We start from the raw sequence: 13,079 nt of genomic DNA on the forward strand, positions 1-13,079 counted from the left end.
ATCCTTCCAGGGAAAACCCGTGTCAAGTCTGGCATGAGCCGCAATAAAGTACGCGACTTTTGAAAAGAAGCTGGAGTAAAGGAACAAACTGGAAAGTTGTTGAAAGATTAAAAAAAATAGTTTTTCAGGTTATTGCTTGATCTCTTTACATTAAATTTAGTATACCTATACGGAAATGGAATTTTTCGAGCAATTAGAAAGTATGGTTCTCGGCCAGAATAATCCTACCCTTCTGAATGCGACAGAAATGTCACTTTTCAAACAATACTTTGCAAATGCCTATAGTTTGAGGTTTTCGTAGGTACTTTGTTTCTTACAGGGAGCAGTTAAAATGCATGTGTCCCACATCTCCTCTTATTTTCTCCTAATCCAGTAAAGCGAAACAGTGCTTGTAGTGCTGTTGTTTCATTCATTTCACTCAGTTCTCTAGTTTTAGCACTTACAGGATAAAGTGCAAGTGAGTTTATCTATTGCTTTTAACTAACTAAAATGGCCCCTGTATCTTCAACCCTAACGACAAAAATAGTCATGGATTGCGATGGACAAAGCTTTCACTACAGATGGAAAAATAGTAATGTGTCAATTGAGCGGTAAAAAAGTCGGGTGCTCTATGAAATCACAAATGGAGACTCTTACCTATCCTATACATACCAGATACTGATATTAAATATTTTCATTATTTTACATATTTTGGTACATATTCAGCTTATTTTTCTTACATAAATATGTACATATTTCACACTTTGATATTACGTAAAAATCCGGTCCCTAGTTATAATAACACCTCAATATTTTCTATATACGCAATAAGCAAATGGCACAAGTTGAAGTGCTCCTTCACTTACAGATGATATTAGACCTTTTATTCGCAGCTTTTCGTCTTGAGTAGCTAGACTTTCGTTTCGTTGGTAATGTAACGCACTGCTGTATTCACATTTAATAACTTAGAGAAAATACAGCTGACTTTAGTCTTATTTTATAACGAAAATTCTAATGGAAAGAAAATATAATGTCCTTTACATACCAACTCTGTGCACACTGAATTCTTCTAGTTTAAACTTACTTGATATTACACAATCTTCATATAAACATTTAATCCGCAATAATTAACAATTATTTCTCGCTCAAAAAAATATTATTTTTGATACTTACATAAGATAATAAGCTCTGAATGATTGTATAACACTTTTATTTATAAACATGGTATCCATGGAAATCTTTCTCCAATAGTAAGCTTTGAACAAGGCTTCTAAGCATTGGGCTTTGAAAGGATAAAAAGTATTGGCATTCAAAATGCATTATTAATTGAGGGGCTCAGTGGAAAAGGGGCCCATGCCATAAAAACTAAACTGTTGTATTCAGTGTTGGGATTGACTTTAGCATTCATAACTAGAAATTTACTCTGACTTATTGAAGACCTCCCTGGAATAAGGGTGTAACCAAGTAATCTATAATACACGTTTCAGGAGAAAAGGCAATAATTTCAAGGCCATATTTCGTTAGACCTATATTTACTAGCAGAACCATTTGATTAATCAAAGATCCAAGTTAATTCAACTATTACATTTTCCGAGGCTTATTTGAAGGATTCGTAACAAGCTGTTTTTTTACGGTGATGGGTTGTTAGCCCTTCGCCCAACCCCCAAGCTGGAGGCCCACCTCTTATAGGCTGTCCACGACTGCTTATTCAATATATTCGCAGCTACCCTCCATATCTGGAGGCTGTCTCCTCTATCCTTCGAAGAGGTGGAAAAATTCAAATATCTTGGAGCAACAGTAACAAATATAAATGACGCTCAGGAGGAAATTAAACGCAGAATAAATGTGTTATTATTCGGTTGAGAAGCTTTTGTCATCTAGTCGGCTGTCGAAAAATCTGAAAGTTAGAATTTATAAAACAGTTATATTACCGGTTGTTCTGTATGGTTGTGAAGCTTGGACTCTCAATTAGAGAGAGGAACAGAGATTAAGGGTGTTTGAAAATAAGGTTCTTAGGAAAATATTTGGGGCTAAGAGGGATGAAGTTACAGGAGAATGGAGAAAGTTACAAACGCAGAGCTGCACGCATTGTATTCTTCACCTGACATAATTAGAAACATTAAATCCAGACGTTTGAGATGGGCAGGGCATGTAGCACGTATGAGCGAATCCAGAAATGCATATAGAGTGTTAGTTGGGAGGCCGGCGGGAAAAAGACCTTTGGGGAGGCCGAGACGTAGATGGGAAGATAATATTAAAATGGATTTGAGGGAAGTGGAATATGGTGGTAGAGACTGGATTAATCTTGCTCAGGATAGGGACCTATGGCGGGCTTATGTAAGAGCGGCAGTGAACCTCCGGGATCCTTAAAAGCCAGTAAGTAAGTAAGTAGTATTACATTTTCCAACGAAGTTACATCTATATATATAATTTGAACTGGTAATTGAAATTACGGGAAAAAGGCTGAACTGATTTTAATAAATGACTCCTCATTTTGAAGCTTGCAACCCAAAGATTTTCCGAAAAATAGTAGTTTTCAGTGAAATGTCAATTTTCCTATTTTCCAAAATCCATCTGTCGTCAGTTTTGAGAACTATAATGGCTTTTCGGAATAAAACAAAACACACACACTACAATAAGCAATATTACACGAAGACCATGACCTGCAGAATTGCTGACATATTTGGAGCAAATCAGAGCAATTTCTGTGACATCATAATGACAACAATATGTCGATCTTCATTTGTGTCATTTTTATAACGTCTCTATAATAATATATTTCGTCTATTAGACGTTGATAATCGAGACAGTATTACCCATAAATACACTAATTAATTATATACAGCAATATATAATAACACTTTCACATGTTGGACTATTTGACAATTTAATGGCAGATCAACTTTCCAAAAAAGGCACTAAAATCCAAACAATAATCCACTCCATATCAAACCTCTGTAGGAAGATTGAAGAAATCAAAAAAGCATTTCAAATGGAAAACACGCAAGAAAATATTACAGCTGCCATAGGGAAGTCATGAGAAAAAATTGATGAACTATCAATGGAAGTAAAATATGTAGGCCGCAAGGAAGCTGCAGCAGGTTAATGTCAGGACATGACTGCCTGGCTCACCGTAGGCATATACCACTCCAACAGATGTGTTGTGCAACAACCCTGACCAAATCATGGACAAACAACACCTCCTGTCCTGCCCAGCCTGAAACCAACTGCACAACAGACTGGGGACCTTGTTGGCTTGTACTGGGAAGCTAGAGAGAAAAAATGACTTGATTGTCAATTCTAGCCATTGGAAAATAAATAATCTTACTTTCAGATGTCAGTGTTATGACTGGGTTTAGGATTTTTAGGTGATAAAAATTGAGAATTATTAATTTTTTATGTGTTAAAAAATTAAAAAATATTTGTTAAAACATTAAAAATATTTTCATCTTTCACATAATAATGTTCAATATCCTAACACCTAAAAATCCTAACTCGTCAAATACGAGTAAAAGCCTGTGTGTACTCACTAACCATGCCTCATCAGTCAATTGCTGAAATGTCTTTGGAGTTCCAGTTCACAATACATGACATCTCTGAATTATCCATTAAAAATCTCTGTTGATTGTCACAGAACACAGTCGGTACTGGGAAAATGATTGTTCTATATCAAATGAAGTCAGTCTAATGTACTTCAGAAGAGGGATATGACACATTAACTCTTAGGTTCTCATTGTCTACTTGTTGATCTTCTAGAGCTTGGGCAACTTTGCTCATAATTTCAAATTCAATATTTTTTTCTAAACACAAGTTTGGATTATTTTTTAAAACTTTTCCATTTTGTTTTTAAACTTGCCATTTTTTAATCTCTAAGCGAATATTTTTCTTTCAGTGTCGTATACTTTTTTAACAGTTTCTTTCAGGAGGTTTGTTATTTCTTCTAGTTTTTAATGGAGTTGGACAAAACACTCAAATTAGCTGAAACATATGGAGATTTTATTTCTTCAATACATTTTGAACAAAGTTTTTGTCCATTTCATCTACTACCAATTTAACACTATTAAAATGATATGCTTAAGACATCACTGCAGAAAATATTTTGTTGCATATTTTTATCCTGAAAATTTGTATTTTATGCGATACAAAATTTGGATATACTCTTTTAGACCGAAAAAGGAATGAAGAAATTTGAGAACAATTAGAAGTAGACTCAGTAGAAGAAAAATCAGCAGATAGAAATTAAATTGGCTAGATCATGTAAGAAGAATGGAAAATTCAAAAATCCCAAAAATTATGATGCAGTATAAACTAGAGGACATTGTCGACCAGGAAGACCTTTTAGAAGACTGCTAGATGGGGCTGAAACAGGTCTACAGAGGTCTAATTCGTGAAGGATGATGATGATGATAAAATTTGATATTTTTGCTAGAGACATCATGTCTAAAATTTTTAACTTAATTGACAAGTAATCACGAACAAAAAAAACATTTATTCACCTAAAAAATTCTAAATCTATTTTATCACAGTATCTAGATATTAACCTGAGAATGCCGAATTTCTTAACTAAATACAACTAGTTTTACTATAGTTACTGTATGTCAGTTGATTAGCTACATATTAGGTTTGATTCCATTCATGCAGAGGTTTTGGAGAGCATTAAGGAGTTAATATTGTGAATAGAAATAAATTGGAAAAGATATGTTTTCTAAGATGTTGAAGTTAGTTTTGAGAGCATTAAAATCTGTGATTATTTGGAACGGTTTTATCCTGATTTAGCAATAATTTTATTTGTAATATAGCACTTTGCAAAATATCTCAGCAGAAGCAAGAGGCATGATACTTAAATAAATTGGCAAACTTAAATACATTTGTAATCTAATTTGTAATTATGAGACATTTGAGTGTGAAAGAAATGTTGCTGCTACTGCTGTTGTTGCTCTTGTTACACTGTAGTCTATGGGATCAGATTCATAAGCTTCGACATTTTTAGTTCATTATTTATTTTGAGAAGATTCTGTACTTTTTTTTTTATTGTCAGCAGCCCAGTATGTGTTGGGGTTGGCATCTGTTTTTATCACAATTAAAAGGGATGGAAATGCAATACAAATGGACACTGTTCATATACTGTAGCATCCACTCTATCATGTGATTCTTTGGCAAAAATCAAGACTCTCTTCTGCTTACATATATAGGGTGAGTCTTAATATGTGGGGCCCACGTCACCAGGGGGGAGGACACACTAAAACAGTGAAAAATGCTACAGTATATGAACAGTGTCCATTTGTATTGCATTTCCAAGTTACCAGTACAGTTCTGTTGCAGCAATGATAGGCGTAACATTACAAGAAATGCTCAGAATGACTCCCTGTGGCTTGAATGCAAGCATGCAGTCGTTGTGTAGAATGCCATACTCTTTCAAATGAAAATTCAGTGGGTTTAAGTCTGGGGAACGCACAGGCCATCGAGTGGGTCCTGCGCATCCTATCCATTTGTTAGGATATAGTTCATTGAACACGTTTCTGGAATTTTATTTGTGGAACTGTCTGAAAGAAATTGTGTACTCAGAACCCATTCCCACTGTTGAAATACTTCGTCAGCGTATACAAGATTGATGTCAACAAATCTGACGAACACACATGGTACAGTTGGGTTGGCAATCCTTCCTATGAAAAAATTGAATGCTATGCAGTAGCCTTCTGAACCAATCAGAACGTAGCATTTTCTGTCAGCTGCTCATGTTGCCACATGGAGCACTGCTGTGTTGTCGATTTGCTTATGTTACATAGTGTTACTATCATGTGCGTAATTTGTTTGTTAGTGTTCTAAAGTTATAAATAATTTGTAGCACTGGTGTGAAATGTTGCAAAGAAAAAAGATGCTCAAAAAATGGTAATCCACGTAGTGAGAATCCATGCGTAAATAGTCAGGCGTCAGAATGGTGCACATGATTCTTCAATTTTATGAGCAGGAGATGGAATTTGTCTGTATGTATGGGCATTCTTCCATTTGTGCAGATAATTTAATACAGCGGACATAAAAAAAAAGTTCAGGTCCCTCCAAGATAACAGTAATAAAGAATGAGTTACATAATAATTACCATTTAATTTAACGGAGCAAAATAGCAAACTCCGCATAATTTAAGTCAGCTGTTGTGTAGTGAGGGTCACTGTGGCAAGGTTACGTCTCTAGTTACCAGCGTAGCACTAAACTGCCAAGTGCAATGTTGCAGTGGCCTGGGTGTAGGTTGTTACAAGGCCATCATGGAAACACTACTCTCTTGTAGAGAAAATTGATTTTAATTATTCCTATAAAAGTAACATGGACTAATATTTTATAGACATCAGTCATTACTCCTCTAATTTCCTTTTACTTTCTGATGATTTTTTTTTCTTCACTCTGTGCCGCTTTCTTTCTTTTCTTTTTTTTCAGATTCGTAAATAGAAGAAAAAGAATGGAAATCCTTTCCAAAAACATAGAATTAGTCCATTTTTATTGTTTTCTGCTGATTGAAAGATCATAAAGTACACAAAGGAAGGAAGTTGAACAAGGAAACAGGAAGACCAAGATTTGCTGAAACTATGTGCAAGCTTTGGAGAGAGAGCGATACTGACACAGTTGAAACGTGAGTATTGTGAACCATTTAAAATGTAACTTTGTAAGGTTTATTATGTATTCGGAAGTGATTTTTACAAATTTGAGATGTGGAGTAGAGTGTCTTTAATATGAATGCACGTGTTATATGTTAGAAAATAGGGAAATACAGAGAGTTCCCATGCAGACCGTCCCAGTAGTGTGGAGTGTCCGTCCCGAAGAAGCTAAGTGGTAAAGAGTGCATAGGGAAATGTGTATGGACTTGTTCATGTATTGGCATTCGACCACTTGCTGCCTACCAACAGATTTTGTTGAAGTGGGAGTGGTAGGTGGTAGATAAAATCAGTACGAATTGAACATTTTCTGCAACTTACTCCTTATTGTAATTGTTTGTCCAGAATTTTAGCAGTATATGAAGTTAGCATGATTTTCGAACAATTACAGCGCTTAATAATCTCCAAGGTTAGGCTGTCCACAGAAAGAGCTAGAAGTCTTTGCCTTATGAAGACCATCCATGAATCAGTCGTTTTCAGTCCATTTACCTTCAGTCATGGGCATTAGGTACCTCATTTTGAGAACTGGTGTCTCACCGGTCACTGACCTTGACAGTGTGTAGTATGCTGTATGACCTCAACTTCATACTTTCCTCTTCCCTCTGCTCTAGCACTGTACCAACTCTTATGTGTAGGCATTTTAATGTTCAGTATCAGTGGTGGCATCATGCCATTATCTAAGCAGTGTGTACGAGCTAAAAAAAAAAAAAGAAAGAGTACATTACTGGTACTTTACAGTGGCCGCTGAGGGATGTAGAACGAGAAATGGGGGTAACTTATGAAATGTGTAGGCACCAGCCTGGAGTAGAGAGGCATGTTACTACCTTCACCAAAAATATATGCTGCATGTTAGGAAGTTCTTGTTATGCTTTTGGTTACTGTATGAACAAGTTACTATGAGAATTATTTTATATCTTCGTAACTCTTTTTGTTGTTGTTGTTGTTGTTATTATTATTATTATTATTATTATTATTATTATTATTATTATTATTATTATTATTATTATTATGATTATGTCTCGTGACGAGAATATTGTACGAAATGGAAATATAAAAATTGGAAATTTATCTTTTGAAGAGGTGGAGAAGTTCAAATATCTGGGAGCAACAGTAACAAATGTAAATGATACTCGGGAGGAAATTAAACACAGAATAAATATGGGAAATGCCTGTTATTATTCGGTTGAGAAACTTTTTATCATCCAGTCTGCTGTCGAAAAATCTTAAAGTTAGAATTTATAAAACAGTTATATTACCGGTTGTTCTGTATGGTTGTGCTCCTTATTCTCAAACACCCCTAATCTCTGTACCTCTCTCAAAGTGAGAGTCCAAGTTTCACAGCCATACAGAACAACCGGTAATATAACTGTTTTATAAATTCTAACTTTCAGATGTTTTGACAGCAGACTAGATGACAACAGCTTCTCAACCGAATAATAACACGCATTTCCCATATTTATTCTGCGTTTAATTTCCTCCTGAGTGTTATTTATATTTGTTACTGTTGCTCCAAGATATTTGAATTTTTCCACCTCTTCGAAGGATAAATCTCCAATTTTTGTAGTTCCATTTTGTACAATATTCCCGTCACGAGACATAATCATATACTTAGTCTTTTCGGGATTTACTTCCAATCCTATCGCTTTACTTACTTCAAGTAGAATTTCCGTGTTTTCCCTAATCTTTTGTGATTTTCTCCTAACATATACACGTCATCCGCATAGACAAGCAGCTGATGTAACCCATTCAATTCCAAACCCTCTGTGTTATCCTGAACTTTCCAAATGACATATTCTAGAGCAAAATTAAAAAGTAAAGGTGATAATGCATATTCCTTTGCTGTGTCTTGCCGGGAATCAGTCCCATTCCGAAGCTTATTGTTAGGTTTCGTAATAAGCTGTTTTTTACGGTGATGGGTTGTTAGCCCTTCGCCCAAACCCCAAGCTGGAGGACCACCCCTTATCGGCTATCCACGACTGCTTATTCAATATATTCACAGCTACCCTCCATATCTGGAGGCCGTCTCCTCTATCCAGACCCTGAGGACGCGCCATGCCATGGTGGTAGGGACCCACAATACATGGAATATTAGCACTACAAAAGAAAATATAAACACAATTGTTATGTGTTCATTAATAGCAAATAGTAACAAATAAGACGAAGACCATGGTCATAGGAAGAAAAATAAAGAAGGTAAACTTGTGAATTCTAAATGAGCAAGTGAACAGATTCAAATACTTGAGGTGTACTATAAGTAGTAACATGAGCTGCTGCTAGGAAGTCAAAAGGAGGATACCAATGACCAAGACAGCTTTTAATAGAAAAGGGAGCATCTTCTGCTGATCTCTGGAAAAAGAATTAAGGAAGAGACTAGTGAAGTGCTTTGTGTGGACCATAGCATTGTATAGGGCAGAAACATGGACATTACGATGAAGTGAAGAGAACCGAATAGAAGCATTTGAAATGTGGATATGGAGAAGAATGAATTGTGTGAAGTAGACAGATAGAATAAGTAATGAAGCTGTTGGAAAGAGTGGATGAAGAAAAAATGATGCTGAAATTGATCAGGAAACTTAAGTCTTTATTAGTTTTAGCCTACTGAATGGGCACTTGGCCATTGCTGTAGTGACTGGAAGATGGGGAACAGTAGGCCTCACAGATTAGAAACACTGTTGGCAGTAGCAGGATTTTCTACAATTATTGTAGTAATTCGATCAGTTCCTTTATTACTGAAACTTTACGAATCTCTTCCAATGGATCAAAAGCTAATCAGTTGTTGAGGAAAAGTAGGAGATGAATCTATAGTATCTATTTCCGAAGTATGTTGACTTTTTCGATCATTTCATTTTCGGTTAAGGTGCTGACTTGATGGCTGTAGCAGCGAGAATTTAGCTGAGATTTTCATGCTTTCAAAGCATACTTCAAACTGCTGAATTATAATGTTCAGGCAACTGTTAAAAACAAATACTGGAAACCTTTCTTCTGAGTTCTGTAGTCATTCGTCAATTGCCAGTTCGTCAAAGAACTTCTTAACTTAGCATTGCCGTGTTGTTTTGAAAACAGGGTCTATTTTCCAGGAATCTGAGGATTCATTTGGTTCCTTTAAAACGGTACTCGAAAATTGCTGCCTCAACTTTATTATAACATTATTTCGGGTTTGTTTTAACAGTGATGCGGCTGTCAATGAATCAATGGACTTTTCTTGTAAATATATGAAACGATACTGGAGCTCTGTTATATCTTGCACTGGAACACAAGCATAATCACAAATTCGAAGTAAATGGAATCCTTTTTGAATGCGAGAGCTGTGTTCCCCCCCCCCCCCCCCGAAGATTTGTTAGAGAACAGTTACATTCTCGAGGCATATCATCATCTGCAAAAACCCACTTTTAAACACAAATAAGCTATCACATTGGTAAGACTATCTTGTAAGACAGTGTTCGTGCCAGACGAGGACAGAAAAAATAGAAGTACATGTTGGAGAAGCGAGGTAGGGATTAATGTTGTGACATCGAAAAGAAAAAAATTATTGCAACTTGGGAAGTGATTGTTGAAAAAAACACAGCTATTGTAACAATACTGTACATAGCATAGCTTTGGAATGAGTGAAATATGAACATTATTCAAAATCGAAATAATGTCTTCATGTAAAATAGAACAGTTTTGTGGGCCCCTCTCCAGGGCATGTTACTTACGCCCCTGTTCACCACTCACTGTTCTGCCCCTTCCACTTCCTGCAACAGCCCTTAACTAAATGGTTTCCACAGCAAGTCTGCTATCACCTTCCCAGACCCAATTATTTTGTTACTACATACAAAAGAACCTATGTTGACTGAAATTCGGCAAGTGCAAATTGGCATAGATAACCTTAGACTGTATCTTACCTCAAGTCTTTTAGTTCTTTTTTGTAATATAGTTTTGTCATTTTTCATGTGCATTATAGAAAAAAAAAATAGAATTCAAATCTAACAATGGAAAGAATTCTCTTCTTTTAGTTCTTTCACAATTCACCTCACTGTCCTCTCAGAAATCCCTGTTGCAAATGCATCCCTCTTCTGAACTTGATCTAGTGGTAAATAACTGAACACTGTGTTTCTATTTATAATATATTTTATTGTTATTTTAGTCATAAACTTATCAGGTATATATGAAGGTTAACAACTTATCAATTCATGACACATGAACTAGTTTAAAACACACGTTTTCGATCATTTAATTGGTCACCTTCAGGTGATTGTTTGAGTACAATGAATAATATAAATATTATGAACACAAGGTTAGGAATTGTACCATCCCATATTACAACAGAAACATGTAATTATATAATTAATGAATGATAAAACTGCATATTGGAACGAAAGTGAAGTCAGTGTAGGTTACATAATACAATCTTATTAATTATTTTATTTTAAACACACTTGCTCCTATTTTTAGTATTGTCTAAATAAAACAGATTATCCATCAATTTTGGTTAACCGTCAATCACTTCCTGTCTATTATAACGGATAATTTAGGTTCTACTGTATATAATCTACATTTATGTTCTTGTTTTACTATTGAAAATTGTTATGTTTTATTGGGTATACTTTGTGAAGTTACGCAAGTCATTTTGGGGGTAAGTTTGGTAAATAAATATATGATGCGAACTTAAACAGGATGATTCTCCAAGGAAAATCATAACTTTAGAATTTGCTTTTGAAGCTCTTTTTAGTAAAAAAAGAGTTATTATAAACATTGATCCAATTCCAGTTATATCCGTTCATTTTCTACAAATACATCACTGTGAATCACGTATTATCATAACGTTTTCTATTTCATGACCTTGATCGAATGTTAGTAACACACAAAATTAGATACAAGAGATTCATTACTCCGTCATATTTCAAACACAGCAATACGGTATGAAGAACAGTTAAGCCTATATAAAACTTGCTCGAGCATTGTGCAATTCACATGCCAGTGCAGAAGTGTAAAGAAATAGAGTATGATGCTTTTGAAAAATTTGTGTGCCTGTGAACATAAACTGTAAATTTTCGAACTGTCGTTTTCTAAAAGTGGTTTAAATAATGAAATTGTTTTTCTTTAATCAAACAGCATAGTTTCGTAACTGTTCCAAAGCCACGTCCATGTTCATTTCAACGTTCTACTAAAAATGGTTTAAAAATTATAGCTGTAAGTGTGATATTATTCATGAATTGTCTTGTACACAGTACAGCTTAATTAAGAGAATAGCAGGAAGAATGGTTTAGAATACTAACAGAGAGATTCCCTGAAGTAATACTAAGTCAGAGGACACCAAGATGTCAGACACACTCTGACTAGATGGAAGGTGTAAATCTGTAAAGTAAAAGAATATATTGTGAAATTTTAGGAACATTTTGCAGTTCTCACGTATTTACACATTTACATCTTCCTTTACAAGTGATTTGTCAGAAACAAGATAGAAGTAAGTTTTAACCTTGTTTAAGTTGTGTTCAAAATCAATTAATGTTATCGCCAAGTGACTGTTAGTCACCCTTATTTCTGGTAGTAAGAAGGATAATTTGAAATGACCATCAGTAGGCTATACATGCAGAGTATGTATGTTCATGTATTTGCACGCAAAGTACGAGTAGCTATTTGCTTGAACTAGTTTCTAAAAATGTTGTCATTGTTTTCTATCTATTTAGCAGTTGCAAATACCATATTTACTCATGTAATAGATGCTGTCGCATAATGTACGCATCCCAATTTTTTACAGTAATATGTAGGGAAAATAAATCCGCATTACATTTTATACCTAGTTTCTGCTTTATTATCACGTGGGCTGTCAGGTAGTTATAATTTTTCCCCAAGAATTTTTCCTTTCATATCATACGCACCCTGGATTTTTAATCCAAAAATTATGGAAAAAAAGTGCGTCTATTACGCGAATATATACGGTAATATTAGATTATACGATTATGCGTGTTTCCAAACATGGCCTAAGCAAATATGATTTTTGTCTGCTGTAAGGATTGAAATGGAATTGAAGCTTGTATTTCAATCTCAGGTATAACTACAAGGCACTGAGATGTGCTGATCCTGTGAGTGCAGAATTCCAAGGAGACCGTGACTTCGGTGCTATAACAGAGAAGCTAGACAGTCTCATGGATGAATATTTGAAAGAAAGGCACAGTTGTAGGAAATCTGAGTTCCGGCATCTGATGTCTGTGAAATCCATGCTTTCTCACGTACATCCAGAGGAACCCGTCGGACTTCTGGCTGCTCAAGTAAGTTGTTTCTTGTATAAAAATATAGCATTCATCATCATTCACTGAACACAAATTCAGGCCATAAGTTGACCTATTTCGCTCTCAGCTAGACAGGATCTACAGTCTATACAAACTAGAAAGGTATTGACAGTTCTCGCTTGCACATGTGGAAAGGGAGCGACGTTGTGAAGTTGTGTGGTAGTCAGTGCGGCTCTTTGCTCCT

General features: G+C 35.3%; 1 protein-coding gene across 1 annotated transcript in view; it reads left to right on the forward strand.

The window, feature by feature from the left end:
- The window catches only part of LOC138693734 (DNA-directed RNA polymerase I subunit RPA1-like), an 87,363-nt gene that overhangs the window by 17,483 nt on the left and 56,801 nt on the right, over nt 1-13,079 (forward strand). Inside the window, exons 3-4 of the mRNA XM_069817554.1 lie at nt 6,409-6,601; nt 12,655-12,874. Coding sequence (XP_069673655.1) covers nt 6,558-6,601; nt 12,655-12,874 — 264 coding nt within the window. The 5' untranslated portion in view covers nt 6,409-6,557. The remainder of the gene's footprint in view (nt 1-6,408; nt 6,602-12,654; nt 12,875-13,079) is intronic.

This window comes from Periplaneta americana, unplaced genomic scaffold (assembly GCF_040183065.1).
Source record: "Periplaneta americana isolate PAMFEO1 unplaced genomic scaffold, P.americana_PAMFEO1_priV1 scaffold_20, whole genome shotgun sequence".
Classification (NCBI taxonomy): Eukaryota; Metazoa; Arthropoda; class Insecta; order Blattodea; family Blattidae; genus Periplaneta; species Periplaneta americana.